Below are 22,907 nucleotides of genomic sequence, written 5' to 3' on the forward strand. Positions count from 1 at the left end.
GAGCTCTCCCTAGGCCTGGCCAACATGTGTCTGGTGGTCTGGTTAGGAGAGTGTGTGGATGTGTGTGTGTGGCTGGGGGGGGCGGGGGGCGGGGGGCGGGGCCGCCGCCCAGCCAACTCCGTTCTCATGGCGCTTGTCTTTTATCCACCTGCCGTCTAGAAGTGCTGTGCTAGGTGCTTCGGCTCAACGAGGACAGACCGGGCTTAAACGTAATATTAAGTGTTAGGGAAATGGAGGAAGGACGGGAAAGGGATAGGCCGGACTCGATGATCGGGGCCCGGACCTTCCCGCGGGTGTGGAGGTTGTGTGAGGGACTCGATCTAGGGCTGGGTTTATCAATAATAAAAAAAAGTAGACGGGTCTTTGGGGGGGCCGAGGGGGACGTGTCCCTGGCCAGGCCCAGAGTGGAATGCGCTGCCTTGGGTGAGGGGGGTTTCAGCTTAGCCGGTTGGGGTCCGAGTGACCTGTCCGAGGACAAGCACCCGTGTGTGACCTGGTCTTGTGCACCTGGGGGAATAAGGCGGGAAGCAACCCTTCACTCAGTAGTTTTTCTTTTTCCAACCTTAACCTGTGTACTTTCACACAAAGCCTTTAGTAACTTGCAGCTTCGAATTCATAGGGTAGGTTGCTTCTGTTTCTTTTCCTACCCCCAACTCCCCCCACTTCTCCCTCTTCTTCTCCTCCACCTCCTCTGTTTTTTCTCCTTCTCCTCCCCTTCCTCCTTCCCTCCTCCCTCTTCTCTTTGGTGGTACTGAGAGTTAACGCAGGGAGTATACTTGCTAACTACGTTTCTTTTCTTTGTTTTTGTTTTTTTTGCAATCCTGGGGCCTGAACTCTGGGCCTGGGCACTGTCCCTGAGCTTCTTTGCTCAAGGCCAGCACTCTACCACTTGATCCACAGCACTACTTCCAGTTTTCTGTTGGTTAATTGGAGATAAGAGTCTCACAGCCTTTCCTGCCCAGGCTGGCTTTGAACCACGATCCTCAGAGGTAGCTAGGATTACAGCATGAGCCACCAGCACCCAGTGAGCTCTAGTCTTTAGCAAAAAAGCCACAGGGACAGTGCCCAGGTCCTGAGTTCAAGCCCAAGACTGGCAAAAAAAAAAAAAAAGTTCCTGGCCGGCAGGTCTGGGCTTTCTTGTCTTCATATTCCTCTGTCCAAGAAATGCTCAGTAAGTGTAGACTCTGTGTGAATGAAAGTGTACATATGATAAATGATTCTATAAGGTGCTTAATGAAAATGGGGTTAGAACTATGTTGTGAGAGGAGCTTGTAGCTCATCTGTAGAGGCCCTGGGTTGAATCCTGAAGACCAAAATAAATAAAAACAGCTGGTTGCTGGTGGCTCACGACCTGTAATCCTAGCTACTCAGGTGACTGAGATCTGAGGGTCGCAGTTCTAATCCATCCTGGTCAAGAAAGTCTGTGGGACTCTTGTCTACACTTAGCCACCAGAAAACCCCAAGTGGAGCTGTGGCTCAAAGGGGTAGACTGCTATCCTTGAGCATAAGAGCTCAGGGACAAGCTCCCAGGCCATGCGTTCAAGCCCTACAACTGATAAAAAATAAAAACAGCACCAAAAGAAAGTACCATGAGCCGGGCCCCTGTGGCTCATGCCTGTAATCCTAGCTATTCAGGAAGCTGAGATCTGAAGATCATGGTTCAAAACCAGCCTGGGCAGGAAAAGTCTGTGAGACTCTTATCTCCAATAAACCACTAGAAAACCAGAAGTAGCACTGTTGCTGAAGCAGTAGGTCGCTCTCCTTGATCTGAAGAGCTGAGGGACAGCGCCCAGGCCCAAAGTTTAAGCCCCACGACCAACAAAAAAAAAGAAAGAAGCTGGGCGCTGGTGGCTCACGCCTGTAATCCTAGCTACTCAGGAGGCTGAGATCTGAGGATCATGGTTCAAAGCCAGCCCAGGCAGGAGAGACTGTGAAACTCCTATCTCCAATAAACCACCAGAAAACCGGAAGTGGCGCTGTAGCTCAAGTGGTAGAGCGCTAGCCTTGGGCTGAAGAGCTGAGGGACAGCGCCCAGGCCCAGAGTTCAAGCCCCACGACCGACAAATAAAAAAAAGAAAGAAAGAAAGAAAGTATCATGAGCCAAAGGACATTATATGTCTGTTAACTAGTTTGTCCAAGGAGTCTGGTTCTAGGGTATGCATGTGAAAGTACTGTCAGTCTCTTGTGTAGGAATTGACTTAATCATTGGGAAAAACAGAGCTTATGAAAACTCCATGATGGGGGCTGGGAAGGTGGCTCAGTGGTAGAGCGTTTGCCTTGCATGCATGAGGCCCTGGATTCGATTCCTCAGCACCACATAAGCAAAAAAAAAAAGCTGGAAATGGCGCTGTGGCTCAAGTGGTAGAGCACTAGCCTTGAGCTGAAGAGCTGAGGGACAGAGCCCAGGCCCCATGACTGGACCACCCCCCCCCAAAAAAAAAAAAGAAATATGAGTAGGTGAAAACTCCATGAGGATAGATTTTTGTCCCTTCTTTATTCTTGTATTCGGGCTAGGAAGGTAGCTCAGTGGTAGAGCACTTGTCTTGCGTGCATGAGGCCCTGGGTTCGATTCCTCAGGACCACATAAGCAGGGAAAAAAAGCCGGAAGTGGCGCTGTGGCTCAAGTGGTAAAGCACTAGCCTTGAGCTGAAGAGCTGAGAGATAGCGCCCAGGCCCAGAGTTCAGGCCCACAACCAGACCCAAAAACAAAAACTTTATTCTTGTATTCATGGCACATGAGACAGGCTTCAGTAAATGCCTGTTAAGTAGATGACTAAAAGGAAGCTCATTCACAAGCTGAGGGGTCCTTGTCCAGTCTGATAAAGCCATGGAGCAGAGACTGAAGGCTAACTTAATATCAAGTACTAGCTTATGTTAGGAACAGAGCTAAGTAGGAGGCCAAGTTCAGGAGTTGCTCTTACACCATATTGTCTCCTTTATTGGCAGGTACCACGGAAGCCCGTGGCAGAAAAGCCAGCTAGGGTAGCAGAGCGAGAGGCTCGAGCCCTGCTAGAGAAGAACAGATCTTACAAGCTGTTGGAAGACAGTGAAGAAAGCAGTGAGGAAACTGTGAGTCGGAGTGGGAGCAGTCTCCAGAAAAAGCGTAAAAAACGGAAACACCTCAGGAAGAAACACTATGATGATGAGGAAGAAGAAGAGGAAGACATTTCTGAGACAGGAAAAAAGAAGAAAGAGTAAGTCAGAAGCATGGGGAAAGAGGATGGGATGATAGACCTTTTGGAAGCCTCTATTTGATGCCATGTTCTGGTCTGCAGGGAGAATAAAGAGCAGACAAAGAAAGCAGAATCAGAGGATGAGTGGGAGCGGACAGAGCGAGAGCGTCTTCAGGACCTGGAGGAACGTGATGCTTTCGCAGAGCGAGTTCGGCAGCGGGACAAGGATCGGACTCGCAATGTCCTAGAGCGCTCAGACAAGAAGGTGGGAGCCATCCCTAACTTTATCTGTTCTATCCATTTCCAAGGTCCCTGGGTGAACTGTGAGGTGGCCATGATTTCAGAGAGTGTAACTCTGGGAAGTCAGGAGGCTGTATTCAGGAATGTGCTCCTCTGCAGTAAGAGGATCCTGTGGGTTTCCTGGCAAAGGTGACTGTACAACACAGAGATTCCTCACTGCACTGAGAGGGGTGCCCATTCAGAGGGTACAATCTGAACCATCTTTGGAATTCAAAGAGGAAATGGCCACGGATGTGGGGGCTGTTTTGTCTCATGCCCCCCTCTACTCTTGGTTTCTTCTCAGGCATACGAAGAGGCTCAGAAGCGCCTCAAGATGGCTGAGGAAGACCGGAAAGCCATGGTGAGTCCTGGGGATGAGGAGTCCAAGATCAGAAGATGAAGGATTACAAGATGGAGTGGTGACCACAGGGAAGGCGATACAGAGGAAGGGTAGTAAGGGTGCTGATGAGTGAGCAGTCCTCTTGGTTGACAGGACCTAGCTGAGACAAGACTTGAGTACTAGAGGGAAGAAAACTACCACAAACCCTCCTTAGCATATCAGTGAGTGAAATGTGGCTCTTCCTTCTCCTGGACTTAGTGAGATCTCAGGCAGCTAGAATATTCTCCAAGGGGTGTCTGGAGGACCACATCAGGGTGGCTATCCATTGCCCAGGGTGTGCTGACCATTCAGCTAAGACATACTGTTTCCAAATACTTTCTTCCTACTTAATCTCACTATCCCCTATGGCTTTCTGATCTTCTTGAATTGGTCTTCTCGTGGGAGGTGGCAGAGCCCTTTGAGTTCATGAACTTGGCTTTTTTTCTTTTTCTCTCCAGTTCTGGGGTTTTAACTCAGGGTCTGGGCACTGGGCTTGGGTGCCATCCCTGAGCCTTTTTGTGCTCAAGGCTAGCACTCTTACTATTTGAGCCACAGCACCATTTCTGGCTCTGAGTAATTTGTTGGATTTAAGAGTCTCAGACTTTCCTGTCCTGGCTGGCTTTGAACCTTGATCCTCAGATCTCAGTCAGGTGTGAGCCACTAGCGCATGGCTATGATCTTCCTTTTAATGCTTCCTACCATTGCTGGGATAAGAGGTGGGCAGTACTGTGCCCAGCTTTTTCTGTTGAAATGGTGTCTTCTCATTTCCTTCCAGTCTTCCCCCTCCCCCTTCTGCTGGCCTACAATGTATGAGTAGCTAGGATTACAGGTGTTACCTTTTGGTCCCTGCTAAATTTTTTAGTTAGTATTTTTTTTTTTCTTGGTCGTGGGGCCTGAACTCTGGGCCAGGGCATTGTCCCTCAGCTCTTTAGGTCAAGGCTAGTGCTCTACCACTGAGCCACCTTCCCAGCCCCTTTGTTTTGTTTTTTTACTGGTCTTGGAACTTGGACTCTGGGCCTGGGCCCTGGCCAGAGCTTCTTTTGCTCAAGGCAAGTAGTCTACCACTTGAGCCATAGCTCCACTCTGGCTTTTTTGAGTAGTTTATTAGAGATAAGAGTCTCACAGGGCCAGGCGCTGATGACTCACGCCTGTAATCCTAGCTATTCAGGAGGCTGAGATCTGAGGATCACAGTTCAAAGCCAGCCAGGGCAGGAAAGTCTATGAAACTCTTATCTCCAATAAACCACCAGAAAACGGGAAGTGGCACTGGGGCTCAAGTGGTAGAGTGCTAGCCTTGAGCTGAAGAGCTGAGGGACAGCACTCAGGCCCAGATTCAAGGCCCACGACCAACAAAACAAACAAACAACAACAAAAAAAAGAGTCTCACAGGATTTCCTGCCTAGGCTGGTTTCAAACCTCAATCCTTAGATCTCAGGTTCCTGAGTAGCTAGGATTACAGGTATGAGCCACCTGCACCCAACTTAGGTGTTTTTGTGTGTGTGTGTGTGTGTGTGTGTGTGTGTTTGTTTTTTTTGTTTTTGGCCAGTCCTGGAGCTGGAACTAAGGGCTGGGGACTGTCCTTGAGCTTCTTTTGCTCAACGCTAGCACTCTACTGCTTGAACCACAGTGCCACTTTCAGCTTTTTCTGTTTATGTGGTACTGAGAAATCAAACCTGAGGCTTCATGCTAGAGTGCTAAGCACGCACTCTACCACCACTAAGCCACATCCTAAGCCCCTTAGTTTTTTGTTTTTTGGGTTTTTTTTGGTCCGGTCGTGAGGCCTGAACTCTGGGCCTGGGCGCTGTCCCTCAGCTCTTCAGCTCAAGACTAGTGCTCTACCACTTGAGCCACAGCGCCACTTCCGTTTTTTTCTTTTTTGCTTATGTGGTGCTTAGGAATCAAACCCACAGCCTCATGCATGTAAGGCAAGTGCTCTACCCCTGAGCCACCTTCCCAGCCCAGCCCCTTAGTTTTTTTCAGACAGGATCTTCCTATATAACCCATGCTGGCCTGGAACTCAGAATCCCCCTGAGTGTTAGGATTACAGACATGTACTACCGTGTCCAGTTTCACATTATTTTGATTAGAAAAGAAAAGAATCCCATATTAAAAATAGATATACGGGCTGGGAAGGTGGCTTAGCAGTGGTAGAGCGCTTGCCTAACATGCATGAGGCCCTGGGTTTGACTCCTCAGCACCACATAAGCAGAAAAAGCTGGAAGTGGTGCTATGGCTCAAGTGGTAGAGCTCTAGCCATGAACTGAAGAGCTGAGGGACAATGAGCAGGCCCAGAGATCAGGCCCCACAACCAACCAACCAAACAAAAATCCCCAAAACATAAAAGTATAAAATTGTCTCACCTCTCACCTATCAGGTTGAAGGTGTTTTATTGTGATACTCAGATTATATTGTAAACATAAACTCCATTTGATGTTTCATAGAACAATCAATGGAGCTTTCTGAGTGGGAGCATTGGTTGGTTTTTCTCTGCAGTAGGAGAGATTTTCCAAATCACAGGGCAGACCACAGTGTGAATCATAGGCGGAGCTACCAAGGCCCTGGGAAACCTGGGGCAAAGGTAACCACACAGAAACCAGGTGATCATAACATGGGGAGAGGTTAGTCCTCAAAGCCATGTGTACATCATATAAAAACTTCCTAGCCAGGTGCCAGTGGCTCACACCTGTAATTCTACTCACTCAGGAGGTCGACATTTGAGGATCATGGTTTGAAGCCGGGTTGGGCAGGAAAGTCTGTGAGATTCTTACCTCCAATTAACTAACTACCAGAAACATGGAAATGGCACTGTGACTCAAGTGGTAGAGTGCTAGCCTTGAGTACAAAGAGTCTCAGAGACAGTGCCCAGGCCCTGACTTCAAGCCCCAGGATCAACCAAAAAAAACCAAAAATCCTCTCCCCACTCTACTCCATATGGGTATACATATATATGAACATATATATGAAGTATGTATATGCATGTGAATATATATTTACATATATATATATATATAAATATATATGCATACTTTTTTTTCTGTGTATGTGGTATTGAGGAATTCAACCCAGGGCTTCATGCATGCTAGGCAAGCACTCTACCACTAAGCCACATTCCCAGCCCCACATATATTTTTTTCTATATAAACCTATACATCACATATGTTTATAATTCCTCCTACCCAAGCTGCAGGCATTGAGTTTAAGGCAATAACTGGTGATACTGTACCACCCCTAAAGGTTTCCATTCTTATCTCAGTGGTTTACAATTTGTGACCTGGGCTTTTTGAATGCTTGATACATCTGTTTTCCCCTTCCCATTAATTTGAATGAGATAGTAAGAGTAAAATAGTCAAACAATTGCCCCGATGACTCTGACAAGAGATTACTGACATTACAAGCGATGCTATCCAGTGGAAGATGGCTTCCAGCTCAGTCACTACTGTGCTGGAAGGCACTGTGCAGGGTCAGGGCAACGAGGCCCAGCTTTGGCTGGGCGTTAGAATGCAACGTGCGGAGCAGGGCAGAGGCTTGCACATTTGGGGTGGGTAGGGAAAGACGTTGCTGCTTTTAACTAGGGATGGCCTGTCCCTTCCTGCCTCAGGTCCCTGAGCTGAGGAAGAAATCCCGCCGAGAATACCTGGCCAAACGGGAGCGAGAGAAGCTGGAGGACCTGGAGGCAGAGCTGGCTGATGAGGAATTCCTTTTTGGAGATGTGGAACTCAGCCGGCATGAACGGCGGGAGCTCAAATACAAGCGGCGAGTGCGGGATCTGGCCCGGGAATACCGGGCAGCCGGTGAGCAGGAGAAGCTGGAGGCCACCAACCGCTACCACATGCCCAAGGAGACCCGGGGACAGGTGAGCTGAAACGGCGTCACTTCCCGGGATGGAGTATGCCTTGACTCCCCCAGGGGTAGAGGTAGTGATGAGAGGAGGGAACTGTGCACAGAAGCCTCCCCTAAGCCAGGCACTGGTGGCTCACACCTGTAATCCTAGCTACTCAGGAGGGTAAGATCTAAGGATTGTGGTTCAAAGCCAGCCCAGGCAGGAAAGGCCGTGAGACTCTTATCTCCAATTAACCACCAGAAAACCTGAGTGGCGCTGTGGCTCAAAGTGGTGGAGCACTAGCCTTGAGCTGAAGAGCTCTTGAGTTCAAGCCCCATGGCTGACAAAAAAAAGCGGCGGGGGGGGCACCCCTGTCTTCTGATCTTTACCTGTCCCTCTTTCCATAGCCAGCTCGAGCTGTAGAGGTAGTAGAAGAGGAATCAAGTGCTCCTGGGGAAGAGCAGAGGCGATGGGAGGAGGCCCGACTTGGGGCAGCATCCCTGAAATTTGGGGCTCGAGATGCCGCCTCCCAGGAGCCCAAATATCAGCTAGTACTGGAAGAGGAGGAGACCATCGAGTTTGTCTGCGCCACTCAGCTCCAGGGTGATGAGGTAAGAGGGAAACCAGGACAATATGAGGAGAATCCTCTCCCCCTCCCAAGCTGGCATGTAGCTCATAGCCCTCCCTCCCTTCCTTAGGAGCCGTCAGCTCCCCCTCCATCAGCACAGGCCCAGCAGAAGGAGTCCATCCAGGCTGTCCGTCGCAGCCTCCCTGTGTTCCCATTCCGGGAAGAGCTCCTGGCTGCCATCGCTAATCACCAAGTTCTCATCATCGAAGGGGAGACTGGCTCAGGGAAGACCACCCAGATCCCACAGTACCTGTTTGAGGAGGTTAGTCATCACAGCCTTGTCCTGGGTATTGGCGCTCACAGTCCTGTCCAAACTCCTTTCCATAGCCTGAGGAGTTGTCTACCTGTCTTTTCCACTAACTCTTGTGGCTCTTGAGAAGAAAGACTATACCATTTTTGCATCTCTTCTCATGGTGTCCATGCCCGGTAGGCATTCAGTACACTCAGGTGCAAAGGCCTAGGAGACAGAGGCAATGGGCTGCAGGTCAGTGTTGCCCTCCCATACTTCAGCCCAGCATGACCTCTGTCTCTCACTGCCAGCCAGAGAATAGAGTTAAAGGTCTTGTTTCCTGTGGGTTTTACCTGTTGTCTCCTATTGCCTTAGCTGATCTGTTCCTTTCTAGCTCAAGGTTAGCAAAGCCGAGACCTTGATGATGACCCAGATGGTTAGCTGCAGACCCAAAGGACTGCAGGGCTGGCTGAGCACTTCTTGAGTTCTCAGTCTGTTGTTTGTTTGCCTGTCTTTCTCCTTTTCAGCTTCTCTCTGTTCTCTCCTTTCCCCTAACCTTCCTGGGTTTTGTTACTTCCTCTGAACTGTGGTTGGATCTGGGAGGTATATTTAGCAGTTACTTCTTTCTTTGTCATTCAGGGCTACACGAAGAAGGGTATGAAGATTGCCTGCACCCAGCCCCGCAGAGTGGCAGCCATGAGTGTGGCTGCCAGAGTGGCCCGGGAGATGGGTGTAAAGCTTGGGAATGAGGTGAGCTATAGGAACTCGGGGGTAAAGGGATCTGCTAGGACCTGAGACTCCGTCCACATTGCCCTGGGGACTGCATTGATCCCTTGTCCCCTGTCCTCACGTTCCCCTCAGGGGCCATAGTCCACTCTCAATTGCCAACGCCCCCTTTGACCAGGTTGGCTACAGCATCCGCTTTGAGGACTGCACATCAGAGCGAACTGTCCTCCGCTACATGACAGATGGGATGCTTCTCCGGGAGTTCCTCTCTGAACCTGACCTAGCCAGCTACAGGTACATACAGAGGCCCAATCTGGACTTCTCCTACTCAACTGCCCTCTCCTCCTGTATCCTTTAATCTTCTCTCCCCTTCCCACCCAGCCAATTCTGCCATTGTCTTCTGATCAACCCACCAGTTCTTGACTCTATTGTTGAAATGGTCCTCGAACTGGTCTATATGTCTCTAGGCTAGAGAGCAGAGCAGCAGAATTTAGAAGACCAAAATGGCAGAGTAGTACTATGAGGACTGGAAGTGCTATGAGACCATTTGAACACAGTTGTTCATCTTACAGAGGAGAATCTTAAGAGGGGCTATCACATGGGAAGAAGCACCAGGTTTTGTGCCATGTGACTCAGAAGGCGCTGAAACTTGAGAGGCTAAAGGGTGGTACATCAACTCTACACCACAGGCAGACTCTTGACTCTGACCCAGAGATGTCAGAGTCATCCCAACTCTAGCTTCCAACCTCTACCTCCTGGCTGCTTTTTTTTTTTTTTTGTCCTTTGCTTCTAACCCTCCCTTTTGTTATAGAAGACCTAGCATCCAGGTCCAGATCTCCTCCCTCACTGTTCCTCCCATTCTTTTCCCAGTGTGGTGATGGTGGATGAAGCTCATGAGCGGACCCTGCACACAGACATTCTCTTTGGGCTGATCAAGGATGTGGCTCGCTTCCGGCCTGAGCTCAAGGTCCTGGTAGCTTCTGCCACATTGGACACTGCCCGGTTTTCTACCTTCTTTGATGATGCCCCTGTGTTTCGAATCCCTGGCCGGAGGTTTCCAGTTGACATCTTCTATACCAAGGTGCACCCTCAGGGAGGGTGGATTTAAGTGGGATGCAATGAAGCTGGGTCCTTTGGGGCAGGGGAGTGCGGTAAAGTGTACGTTGAGCTGGGAGAGGAAGAGAAGCTTGTTTATCCAGGTGACTCCCCAACTCTGTCTTCTTCCTCCCCAGGCTCCAGAGGCTGACTACCTGGAAGCCTGTGTTGTGTCTGTGCTGCAAATCCACGTGACACAGCCCCCTGGGGACATCCTGGTGTTCCTGACTGGACAGGTATGTGCTGTAGTGGGAAAGGGGCTAGTGTATCCCTAAGGAAAACAGGGCAGGGGTGGGGGTATAGGTTTCCATGACTTCAGGATCACTGATGCTCTCCTGCCCCACACCTAGGAGGAGATTGAGGCTGCTTGTGAGATGCTCCAGGATCGCTGCCGTCGACTGGGCTCCAAAATCCGGGAGCTCCTGGTGCTGCCCATTTATGCCAACCTGCCCTCTGACATGCAGGCTCGCATCTTCCAACCTACGCCTCCTGGAGCCCGAAAGGTCAGGTGTAGAAACCTCCACTTTTTTTTTTGTATCATGGGGCTTAAACCCAGGGCCTGAGAGCTGTCCCTGATATCGTCTGCTCAAGGCTAGCTCTCTACCACTTTGAGCCACAGTGCCACTTCCAAGAAGCCTCCCCTCTTGATCTTGCAATGTACATGGTGGGTGGTGAAGCAAAGGACTGTGCTAGCACTATTGTAGATGTAGCTGAAGAGCCACCAGGTCCTCATTCCAGGCTGCAGGTGGATGAATGTGATGTCCACTGAGAAAAAGCCAAATACACAACCCACGGAGTAGGTAGGATAGAGATGGATGTGCTGGGAGGTGGAGTTTCAAATGGAACTTGGAGAAAAGCACTGGGAAAATACCAGAGGAAAGGCTGAGGTTAGCGTGGAGAAGGTGGGCCTAATAGGCTCATGTAGTGTGACAGAGGCCCAAGGCCATCTATTGTGGGCTGAGATAAAGGGGGTTTTGATGGCAGGTAGAGGCATTTGGCAGAATGACAACCAAAGGATTTTAGGTGAGGTTGGGTTGTAGCTCAGTGGAAGAGTACTTGCCTGGCATGGGTAGCATGTTTCAGGGCCTGGGTCCTATCCATAACACTGCAACAACAAAAAATGATGAGCAACACAAAGTCTAGCCTAGTCACAGAACTTGTATCCTAATAGGAGGAGACATTGGACAGACAAATAATAATGCCTGTTTCTAAGGAGTGCTCTGAAAAACTACAGGGCAGCATTGGAGGATGCACAGAGACTTTGCTGGTTGAGGGGATATAGGGAAGGCTTCTCCAATAAGGAGAAGGTGAAGTAGAAGAATGAGGGAGCAAGAAGGAAGAGAGCACTATAGAAGTAAGGGTGAACTGGGTGCCAGTGCCTCACGCCTGTAATCCTAGCTACTCAGGAGGCTGAGATCTGAGGATTGAGGTTCAAAGCCAGCCCAGGCAGGAAAGGCCATGAGACTATTTCCAGTTAACCACCAGAAAACCAGAAGTGGTGCTGTGGCTTAAAGTGGTAGAGCACTTGCCTTGAGCTGAAGAGCTGAGGGACAGCACCCAGGCCCAGAGTTCAAGCCCCACAACTGACCAAAAAAGAAAGAGTGAGGAAAGCATGCACCTAGATGGGTCAGAAAGGAGGTACAGATGGTGCTAGAAGAGGTTGGGAAGACATCTGGGCCTAGGGCCTTAGGCTTTAAGGTACTTGGATCATACTCTGTAGTGAGGGAGCTGGGAATGATGCAATGTTTCTATGCTAAAAATGACTATTCTGGCCAGGCACTGGTAATTCATACCTCTAATCTTAGCTACTCAGGGGGCTAAGATCCAAAGCCAACACATGCGGAAAAGTCCACTAGACCCCTTCTCCATAGTCAGCAAAAGCAGGGTTAGAGGTGTGGCTCAAGTGGTAGAGTGCTGGTCAAGCAAGTATAAGGTTCTGAGTTCAAATCCCAGTGTCATCACTGGGAGGGAAAAAGGGACCATTCTGGACGCTGGGTGATACTCTCGGAATAGAAGCCAAGAGATGGCTCTAGGGAGACTGTTACAGGAAGAGGTGTGTGAAGATGAATATGGAAATGGAGGTAAGGAAGATGGGGGCAAGAACTTACACACCCCCATCTCCCATCTCTGAAAGAAAAGCCCTAAGTACCCTCTGCCTCTCCGTTTTCTTTCTGCATCATGTCCCTGCTGACTATCACCCCCGTTTCTTTTACCTGTTTGCTGGTCTTGGCATCTCCTAGCCTTAAATGTGAATTCCTCTTACTCCCTTTCCCCAGCCTCCCCTGCCTCCCACTTGACTGTCCATTCCTAGCTTTCCACGATTACTCTTCCTGAGTATTGAGGTTGGGGGGGAGGGGTGGGTTCTGAATTTGTCTCATGTGCTTTTCCTCAGGTAGTTGTGGCAACAAACATTGCAGAGACATCACTCACCATCGAGGGCATCATTTATGTACTTGATCCAGGGTTCTGTAAGCAGAAGAGCTACAATCCCCGCACAGGCATGGAGTCGCTCACTGTCACACCCTGCAGCAAGGTCAGCCTGGGTCCCCATGGGGCAGGGAAAGGCAGAAATAGCCTCTAGGAACAGCACAATTCAGCAATAGGGTGGCCCCACTTAGACAGGAGAAGAGCAGTTTGCATCCTCCCAGATTTTTTGCATAAATATTGCCTTGTTGTCTGTGTTCCCTGACCCTATCATCAGCCAGCTTGCCTGTCCTTCCTTTCCAGGCTTCAGCCAATCAGCGGGCTGGGCGAGCGGGTCGAGTGGCTGCAGGGAAGTGCTTCCGCCTGTACACAGCCTGGGCCTATCAGCATGAGCTGGAAGAGACCACAGTGCCTGAGATCCAGAGGACCAGCCTGGGCAATGTTGTGTTACTGCTCAAGAGCTTAGGTGAGTAGGCTGCACAAGTGCTCCCTAGAGGCAGGTGAATGGGTGAGGCCACTGGTCCATATGTGGCGTCTCTATCCTTTATATCTTTCTCCAGGGATCCATGACCTGGTGCACTTTGACTTCCTGGACCCGCCACCATATGAGACCTTGCTGCTGGCTTTGGAACAACTGTATGCTCTAGGAGCCCTTAATCACCTTGGGGAGCTCACCACGGTGAGATGGCTGGGTGGCACAGGCTGGGACTGGATGAAGCAAGAGATCCCTGGTGTAGAGGGGAACCTGAGGGAAGACTCAACTCTGTCTTTGTTCTCCTTAGACTGGTCGAAAGATGGCAGAGCTGCCCGTGGACCCCATGCTGTCTAAAATGATTTTGGCCTCTGAGAAGTAAGTCTTCCACCTGTGGCTGCAGGGGCCATCTCTTCCTCCTTTTCTTGATCATATTGTCCTTTAGCAAATAACAAAGTGTTTAAGAACTCTTATTGTCCCATTCAAGGCCCATTGTGTAAAATGCTGTCATAGACACATGCCAGTGGCTTACACCTGTAATCCTAACTTCTCAGAAGGCTGAGGATTGTGGTTTCAAGCCATCCCCGGGAAGAAAAGTCAGCAATACTTTTTCTCCAACTAACCAGCAAAAAAGCTTGACTGGAGATGTGGCTTAAGTGGTAGTGGGCTGGGAGAAAGCATGCCAGTCAAGAGAGCAAGGCCGAGTGGAAGCCACAGTGCAAAACAAACACAAAACAAAAACATGCTGTGCTCTGGATCAATATTAAGTGGATAAGGTTGACAGACATAGAAAATCCAGGGCTGTGAATGGAGGTAGGAGATTTCCTTCTGTGAGAGATGGGAGACAGGGCTGCTCCTGGACCACATAGATGTAGCTGTGTGACTCCACCTTGAAAGCCGTTCCTCTGCTGTGGCTGTTAGAACTCTCCCCAAGGCACACAGACACATCTTTCTACAAAGCACCCCCAGACTTCCCTTCCTACCCCTGCCTCAGTGGCCATTATGCTGTGTAATAGGATGATTACATATGCCTCCCCCATCACCATCCCTATAAAAGTACTGCCACCACAGATTTGCTGTCTTTTGTCGCCACTGTCCCAACCAGCTCTTCCCACGTGAGACACATCCACCACAGTGATCAGTCTCCTCTTATTGTATGCCTATAGTTAGGTGGCTTGCTTTGAACTCTCACTGTCTTCCTGTTCAGGTACAGCTGTTCAGAGGAGATCCTGACGGTGGCTGCCATGCTCTCTGTCAACAACTCCATCTTCTACCGGCCTAAGGACAAGGTTGTCCATGCTGACAATGCCCGAGTCAACTTCTTCCTCCCTGGTGGGGACCACCTGGTTCTGCTGAATGTGTATACACAGGTCAGGGCTTGAGTGAGTGGGAATGTGGGAAATGTGGGAGACTATAGTCCTGTTGTATCCTGAAAGTCCCTCCACCTTTCTTTTGAACCATCTTCATCTAGTGGGCTGAAAGTGGCTACTCTTCCCAATGGTGCTATGAGAACTTTGTACAGTTCAGATCCATGCGCCGAGCCCGGGATGTGCGGGAACAGCTGGAAGGGCTCCTGGAGCGGGTGGAAGTTGGTCTGAGCTCCTGCCAGGGGGACTACATTCGGGTCCGCAAGGTCAGTCAGTGTTCTTCAGTCTGCTGCTGTCTGCCCAGAACCCCTGAGGAGCAAGCTCTTCCCCTGAGGCCACACAGCAGTGCCCAGCCTGAGCTCTTCCCCTGGTGGACCATGTGTTCTCTCGAGTTTGCTCTTTCCCAGACCACTAAAGCTTCTCTCAGTGGGGTTTTCACACATTCTTTTCCTTTCTAGTTTTCTGAAGCCTAAACAAGGGTTCCCCCATCTGTCTGACCCCAATGACTTTCTTTTGCCTGCTCCCTAGGCTATCACTGCTGGTTACTTTTACCACATAGCACGGCTGACACGTAGTGGTTACCGCACAGTGAAACAGCAGCAGACAGTGTTCATCCATCCCAACTCCTCACTCTTTGAGCAGCAGCCACGCTGGTTGCTCTACCATGAACTTGTCTTGACCACCAAGGAGTTTATGAGACAGGTAAGGGATCATTATCTGCCCAGGTAATGTGTGTGGCATAGATAGAATGATGACAAACTAAGAACCAAGTTTCTTGTTTCTGGGACTAGTACAGAAAAATACATTATTTTTATGTAGGATTAGATGGAAAGACTTCCTTTTCTTGTTCACTTTTTGTCTGTGTGTGTATGTGTGTGTGTGTGTGTGTGCTATTATTGGGGCTTAAACTCAGGGTCTCTTGCTTTTTTTATTGTTGGTTGTGGGGCTTGAACTCAAGAGCCTGGGTGCTGTCTCTAAGTCTCTTTGTGCTCAGGGCTAGCACTCTACAGCTTGACCCACAGTGCCATTTTCCTTTTTTGAGTGGTTAATTGGAGATAAGAGTCTCACTGGAAGTTTTCTGCCTGGGCTGGCTTTGAATTTCAATTCTCAGATCTCAGCCTCCTGAGTAGCTAGGATTACAGGCATGAGCCACTAGTGCCCAGCTTTTCATTCTGCCACTTGAGCTACACCTCCACTTCTGGATTTAGAGTCTTTCTGACTTGTCTGCTTGGGCTGGCTTCAAACTGAGATTTGCAGATCTCAGCCTTCTGAGTGTAGGACTTTTTTTTTTTAAAATAATACCCCGGGCGCGAAAAAACAGCCCAGAGACACAAAATTTTTGCGCAAAACAAGAGTGCTACAACACGAGACACAAAACATCAAAAGCTTTTTTTTTTTTTTTTGGTGGTTAATTGGAGGTAAGTTTCACAGACTTTTCTGCCGGGCTCAATTCAAACTTGATGCTCAGATCTTAACTTTTAGAGTAGCTAGTATAACAGGTATGAGTCTACCAGCCTCCAGCTTATATACGATTAATTTACTTCATTGATCCTTTCTAGCTGGAGATATTTTACTAGAGAGTAATAACTGTCTCCTAACAAGATCTGATTCAGTTGTTTTCTTCGCTTGGAATTTGAACTTCTGGCCTCCAGCCCAAGTTTTCTTGATTTTTAGAAAATTTTTTCTGCATCTTCTAACACATGTATTTGATGTATTCATTAAAACCATTAATTCAACCATAGCAACACCTGAAGTGAGGTCTGATGCCTATGGTAAGGAAGAATGAACCCACTGTTCATTGGAAACACCCTAAAGACTCTGAGGGGTACCTCTTTTCCTCTTTCCCTCCTCATTTCCTTGTCTTCCTTGTTCCCCCAGACCATTAACTCTTTTTTTTTTTCCCCAAAAATATGGAACACTTGATGAATTTACCTGTCATCCTTGCACAGAGGCTATGGTAATCTTCTCTATATCATTCCAATTGTAGTATATGTGCTGGAAAAGCAAGCACGACCATTAATTTTATTTAGTAGCCCCTTGAAGCTGGCTTCTCAGCTGGGCGCCGATGGCTCACACCTGTAATCCTAGCTACTTAGGAGACTGAGATCTGAGGATGGTATTTCAAAGCTGGCCTGGATAGAAAAGTCCCATGAGACTTATCTCCAATTAACCACTCAAAAAAAAACAAACCCAGAAGTGTAGCCGTGGTTCAATTGGTAGTTCCCAAGCTTTGAGCACAAAACACTCAGGGACAGCACCCAAGCCCAGAGTTGAAGCCTCACAACCAACCAAAAAGCTCATTTCTCTCCATACCTGCCATTCCTTCATTCCCTGTGTAGAGGCCATACAAACCCACTTTCCATCTATTACCAGTTCTTCAACTACTTGAGTTTTCAGGCTCAGCTGCCCTAGGGAACTCCAAAAGACATAATTTCTAACAGCTGGCTTGGTGTCTTCCAGGATCTGAGAACTGTAACTTATATTCAATAACACTTAAATGTGTTTAAATACAAGTGTTTAAGGTGCTTGGATTACAGTGGTAAGTAAAGCAGATGGAGTCTGTCATTAGAGTGTACTTTTAGTCTTTTCATAGCTCCTTCTTAGGGATAACTTACTTGATATTTTGAATATAGAACTATATCTGCACTTTAGGTATGTAATACAGCCAGTACCTTTTTCCCCCAGCCCTGCAGTCAATGCAAAATATATATATATATATATTTTGACCTATACACTTGAGATGTTTTTAGTCTATAAAAACAAGGGAGCCCTGACTGATCTTTTTTCTCTCTTCTAGGTGTTGGAGATTGAAAGCAGTTGGCTTTTGGAAGTGGCTCCCCACTACTATAAGGCCAAGGAGGTAGAAGATCCCCATACAAAGAAAATGCCCAAAAAAATAGGCAAGACACGAGAAGAGCTGGGGTAGAGAAAAGGACAAATGGAAAGAACTTGATACCAGCACCTTTTCTTTCTGTACACTGTTTAATATCTATTAAATAAAATTATTTTGAATAAAGTTTGTGGGAACTTGTGGGATGCACAGAAAGTGACATGAAATTCCATCTCATATCAGTCACTTACACTATTATTTACAAGTCAAGTTACACAGCAGCTTTAAACAGCATGAGATGGAAAGGAAGGACAGAGAACGAGGGGAGGCAGCTGGTCTGGAGATCTTTGGCTGCCTCCACCTCCTCTTGTGCGTAGCGACGTTTTCAGTGCTGCCCCACCTGCCTTCTGGCTCAGGCCTTGGGACATACATTTAGGTTGGGCTCTGGCTCTGACAGCCCTAGAGTCACCAGAGCTCCCACTAGCAGCTTCTTCACAGGCGATGGAGGTGAATGCGAAGGCATCATCTGCAGAGAAAATAGTTAATAGAAGATGAGGAAGTGCACACAGCTGTCTACCCTTCAATCACCCCCACCCAGCCCCAGAACTCACTTTGTCTAAGTGATGACGGCAAATGAGGCCACTGGAATTCAGGTAGAAGGTGGAATAGGCATCGTAGGTCCTGGCAACGGGAGAGACTTTTCTGAGGGAGAAGCTACTGGCCCAGAGCTTTAATTCAACTTTTTTTTTTTCCTGGCGCTTGAACTCTGAGCCTGGGCACTGTCCCTGAGCCTCTTGGTGTTCAAGGCCAGCGTTCTACCACTTGAGCCACATAACCACTTTTGAGTGGTTAATTGGAGATGAGTCTTACGGGAACTTTTCTGCCTGGGCTAGGACCCTCAGCTCCTAGCCTCCTAAATAGCTAGGATTACAGGCATGAGCCACCAGTGCCCTGGCTTCAAGTATTTTTTAAATGAAAACTTCTCTACATAATAGATCACCTGGAGAATGGTTTTTGAGGCAGATCCCACTAATGTAGCTAAGGCTTGCCCTTGAACTTGTAATCCTCCTAACTCAACCTCCTGAGTTTGAATTACAGTCCTGTACTGCCAGGTCTGACCACCTGGGAAACTTAAACATCCCAACACTCAGACTGGCCTCTGAACAATTAAATCAGAAGGGCCCCAATTATAGATTTAAAAGATCATCAGTTGACTGTACAGCAGCTTTTTTTTTTTGTTATTTTTTTCTTTATGTGGTACCAGGGAATTGAACCTTGGGCCTCATGCATGCTAAGCAAGTATTCTACCACTAGGCCACATTTCTAGCCTGTACATCAGGTTTAAGCGCTTACATACAATGTTAAAGGCTAAGCCTAGTAACTTCTTGGGCTTCTACCAGCCAGAAATTTACTAAGTACTTTAAGACTGTGAAGCTCAACTTAGGAATTTTCGTTTGTTCGGTAATTATATGAGAACAACATATGTAAGTGAAGAAAGAAGTTAAAAGGTTTTGTAATATACAAGGTCATTACTTTTGTTAGATTAAATTGGAGTCAAACTATCCCTCTGCACACAGTCCAGGTGAAGCACTACTACCAAACTCCCAAAAGGGTAAGATTACTCTTTTACCTATAAAGCTCCTCTTTATCCCGCTTGTAGAAACGCAGGAAGAGCATGTGGATGGGTAATCCTACAAGCCGCCAGCGGGCTTGCAGTGTCCAATTCTCAGGGTGGCGGGTTAGTTGTAGAATCTCCAACCGAAGTTGTGCAAAGTAGTTCCAAGCCAGGAAGCGACAAAGGGTTAGAGACAGAATATACCATGCCCGGCCTCTGTGAAGAGGAATAAGCAAAATTTTGTTAATGGCAGATCAAAACACCACACTGGCTTCTGTCCAAAGAATGGGGAGAACTTATGAGAAGCAGCATAGAACCTCTCTGGGAAAAGGGTCTAGTGTATAGCACTTCACCCTTTCCTCCCTCACCCCTACCCCAATTCTCACTTGGTTCGAATGTTGAGGATCCCATTGATGAATTCCACATCTGATGAATAGAGAGAATAGTCGTGGGAGTGAAGGAAGAGGTTGGGAAGCTAGGTGGAAGAAGATGGTGTCAACTCAGTGGGAAAGAAAACATGCTATTAGGTTTTAAGCTTATTGTTTTTTTGGTTGGTTTTTTTTTTTTTTTGAGATAGGGCCTTACTATGTAGCTCAGTCTGGCTTTGAACTCCTGATTCTACAGCCTCAGCCTCTCGAGTGGTGGTATGGCCTATGCTACCATACCACCAAGTTTGGCTTTTTAGTTTTCTATTTTTTAGGCCTCAGCTTCTGAAGTGTCATCTGATCATATGCTTAACCTCCCTGAGTCCACATGGAAAAGCATCTTTTTCCTCAGGACTGAATTTACTGGACTGTTGTATCTGCCTCATGGTTCTAAGAAAGAATTCACTTCCCTAGCCCATCTCCAATGATTGCCTATATTCTTTCTCACCTTTGAACAGACTTACCTCTTGTCTTAGTTTCTCATACATCACAGCCAGGTGCTCCTCCATGCTAGGATCTCCTGAAGGGGTGGCAGGGGAAGGGTGGGCAGTTCCAGGGGCTTGGAAAGGTATCAAAGCCCCAGGAGGTCCCTCAAAAAGGCTCCTAAGCCCATCAAGGCATCCATTGTGCAGTTCAGGTCCTGGACCCTCCTCCTCCTTTTCTGGAGGGAGAACCACCCATGATGAGTTGAGGGTCAGGACCTGAGAGAGAGGAAGAGGGAAAACCTGGGAAGGAGACCGGGTTGGAGGATGTGGGGGTGGAGGGGACCAGAAAAGAGGAGAAGATGGAGAAGTAACTGTTGTAGAGTGGGGCCAGAGGGGTGGGAATGGTAGAGTCCGTGGAGAAAGCTGATCCTAAGAAAACAGAAGGGAAAGGAGAATTCAAATGCTTGAAGCTTCTTTATTTAAGCTATGCTTAACAGGCTTCCAATTTAATGTACATTACTATTATCATTAGTATTATTATGTCTAAATAGTTGTACAATGCTAGACATTGGTGGTTTATACCTATAATCCTAGCTACTGATATCTAAGGATCACGGTTTAAAGCCAGCAAGAAAATCTGTGCGACTCATCTCCAATTAGCCACCAGCTAAAACTGGAAGTGGAGCTGTGGCTCAAAGTGATAGAGCGCTTAACCTTGAGTGAAAAAGCTCAGAGACAGCACCCAGACCCTGTGTTCAAGCCCCACAACTGACATAAATAATTGTAAAATGGGGCTTCAAGCCGGGTGTTGGTAGCTCATGCCTGTAATCCTAGCTACTCGGGAGGCTGAGATCTGATGATCGTGGTTCAAAGCCAGCCCGGGCATCAAAGCCTGTTAGCCTCTTATCTCCAATAAACCAATAGAAAACCAGAAGTGGTGCTGTGACTCAAATGGTAGAGTACTCACCTTGAGCTAAAGAGCATAAAGGCAGAGCCCAAGCCTAGAGTTCAAGCTCCACAACCATCACCAAAAAAACACGGGGCGGGGGAAGCTTCAATGTCCAGTTATGTATGCAATCATGTGTATCTTTTTTGTTGTTTTTCCAGTCCTGGGGCTTGAATCAGGGCCTGGGCACTGTCCCTGAGCTTCTTTTGCTCAAGGATCGTGCTCTACCACTTGAGTCACAGTGCCACTTCCAGCTTTTTTAGCTTATGAGGTACTGAAAGTGAACCCAGGGCTTCATGCATGTTAGGCAAGCACTCTATCACTGAGCCACATTCCCAGCCCCTCATATGTATCTTGACCAGTGTCACCTCTTCCATCATTCTTCCCCCTCTCCACCTACTGCTCTGTGTGTGTGTGTGTGTGTACTGTGTGTGTGTGTACTGTGTGTGTGTGTGTGTGTACTCTGGCTTGAACTGAGGGCCTCAGCACTGTCCCTTAGCTGTTTTTGCTCATAGCTAGTGCTCAACCACTTGATCCTCAGCTCCAGTTTTGGCATTTTGCTAAACTGTAGATAGTAGTCTCCCAGACTTTACTTCTCCAGCTGTTTTTGAACAGTCATTCTCAGATCTCAGCCTTCTGAGTGGCTAGGATTACAGTTCTGAGCCTCTAGTGTCTGGCTCCATCTACAACTTGACATAAAAGATGGAATTACTAAAGGGAAAAAAGATGGACTAATTACCTCTGCTGCAAACAAGAGGAAATAAGTTTCATAAAACACAAGCACAAATATCTCCCCCAAGTGTTAAGGCGCACCCTTACACCTAAACTCTCAACCGTTTGGGGCCAGTTCCACCTCTCTTGATAGCAAGAATCCTAAGAATGCCTGTTTCGTTACACTGTGGATGAAATGATGTCGTGTACAACACGGAGTCCATGAACTGTGAGGCAAGTGTAGAAGGTAGAGTTCCAGTTCTCTTGTGTAACCTTCCACACTCATTCCCCATGCCTGTTTCCTATAAATGTCCTCGTATAATGGAGGACAATAAAGACTCACTGGGTTATTATAAGGTCTATAAGAGATAATGAATGTATATAAAACGTTGAGACGACTGTTAAAGGTGAACTTTATCTTTGGTTAATCGACGTTCAAACTGCGAGCACCGGAGGTCAACCAAAGTCAATCGGGACCCGGCTCCCAAGGAAGGAAGCCCTGGGGGCGGGTCGTGCGGGTGCCTGGGTACTAGACCGCGTCCTAGAGGCCCTTTCTCGGCCGGGGGCGTGGCAATCTTGACAGCCGGGGACCGGGGTCCCAACCGGGTCCACCGAGGCGGGCTCTCTAGGTGCATGGGGCGCGGGCTGCACGCCAAGGCCCGCGGTCCTGGTCCGAGATGGGACATTGCGAGCGGCGCGGCGGCCCAGCGGTTAACCTCTCCACCCCTGCCCTTCAAATCACCTCCAGGCACAGGTAACCGCGGAGCCGCGGCGCCGGCGGACACGCCCCGCTGCCCTACCCCGCCTGCCCGTCTTCAGCTCGGCAGAGCCGCCAGCCCTCCCTCTGCGCGGGCCGGGCAGCGCCGCCTTCTCCGCCCGCACGACCCCGGGCCAGTCCACGCGCCTCCCCGAGCAGGTGGGAAGGGGCGGCCGGGTGCCACTGCGCCTGCGCGGGACCCGGCACGCTCCGCCCCACGCACCGGCTCCGTGGAGGGTCTCTCCCCGCCCCCTCGTCTCCGCTCCCGCTGCTCTGCTCTCACCTGGGGTCGAGCCTGGTAGGCGCGGAGGCAGGGGCCAAGACGCCGGGCCGCCCCCCGACTGGGATGGTACATGATCTTCCGGGAGTGGAGTGGGCGCCTCCCGAGTCCGGCCTCCGGCCTCCTCACAGGGGTGAGCGCGCCCGGGACCCGGCTTCGTGAAGGGGAAAAGTGGGAGGGGGGGGGGCAAGGGCCTGAGGAGGGAAACGGAGATGTTGCGCGCTTGCGTACTGCGGACTCCAGGCAGGCAGCTGAGCGCTCAGTCCGCCCTGACTGCGCTTGCGCTAGTCGGACCGGAGGTTGTCCTAGGGCGCTTGCGCAATACG

At 48.9% G+C, this 22,907-nt stretch overlaps 2 protein-coding genes across 3 annotated transcripts in view; one reads left to right on the forward strand and one right to left on the reverse strand.

Annotated features, from left to right (window-relative positions):
* Dhx16 (DEAH (Asp-Glu-Ala-His) box polypeptide 16) overlaps positions 1-17,649 on the forward strand; it is an 18,157-nt gene extending 508 nt beyond the window's left edge. The window contains exons 2-20 of the mRNA XM_013031184.1: positions 2,947-3,194; positions 3,276-3,438; positions 3,757-3,813; positions 7,430-7,684; positions 8,059-8,262; positions 8,350-8,541; positions 9,148-9,258; positions 9,413-9,528; positions 10,105-10,315; positions 10,467-10,565; positions 10,680-10,832; positions 12,722-12,862; positions 13,057-13,219; positions 13,314-13,432; positions 13,536-13,603; positions 14,433-14,595; positions 14,697-14,858; positions 15,121-15,294; positions 17,390-17,649. Coding sequence (XP_012886638.1) covers positions 2,947-3,194; positions 3,276-3,438; positions 3,757-3,813; positions 7,430-7,684; positions 8,059-8,262; positions 8,350-8,541; positions 9,148-9,258; positions 9,413-9,528; positions 10,105-10,315; positions 10,467-10,565; positions 10,680-10,832; positions 12,722-12,862; positions 13,057-13,219; positions 13,314-13,432; positions 13,536-13,603; positions 14,433-14,595; positions 14,697-14,858; positions 15,121-15,294; positions 17,390-17,518 — 2,928 coding nt within the window. The 3' untranslated portion in view covers positions 17,519-17,649. The remainder of the gene's footprint in view (positions 1-2,946; positions 3,195-3,275; positions 3,439-3,756; positions 3,814-7,429; positions 7,685-8,058; positions 8,263-8,349; positions 8,542-9,147; positions 9,259-9,412; positions 9,529-10,104; positions 10,316-10,466; positions 10,566-10,679; positions 10,833-12,721; positions 12,863-13,056; positions 13,220-13,313; positions 13,433-13,535; positions 13,604-14,432; positions 14,596-14,696; positions 14,859-15,120; positions 15,295-17,389) is intronic.
* Positions 17,650-17,746: 97 nt separating this feature from the next.
* Positions 17,747-22,776, reverse strand: LOC105996962 (chromosome unknown open reading frame, human C6orf136). Of its 2 annotated transcripts, none has more exons than XM_013031212.1 (6): positions 22,585-22,776; positions 19,927-20,316; positions 19,424-19,512; positions 19,053-19,253; positions 18,034-18,103; positions 17,747-17,948 (listed from the first exon to the last, which is right to left on the reverse strand). In XM_013031212.1, exons 1-6 carry the CDS (start codon positions 22,654-22,656, stop codon positions 17,835-17,837), a joined length of 936 nt encoding a protein of 311 aa, XP_012886666.1. In that variant the 5' UTR covers positions 22,657-22,776; the 3' UTR covers positions 17,747-17,834. The 2 variants fall into 2 exon arrangements, with proteins under 2 accessions (XP_012886666.1, XP_012886667.1); XM_013031213.1 differs by having other exon boundaries at positions 19,927-20,163; positions 22,585-22,774.
* Between the last annotated feature and the right edge of the window lie 131 nt (positions 22,777-22,907).

Source organism: Dipodomys ordii, unplaced genomic scaffold, assembly GCF_000151885.1.
Source record: "Dipodomys ordii isolate 6190 unplaced genomic scaffold, Dord_2.0 Scaffold138, whole genome shotgun sequence".
NCBI lineage: Eukaryota > Metazoa > Chordata > Mammalia > Rodentia > Heteromyidae > Dipodomys > Dipodomys ordii.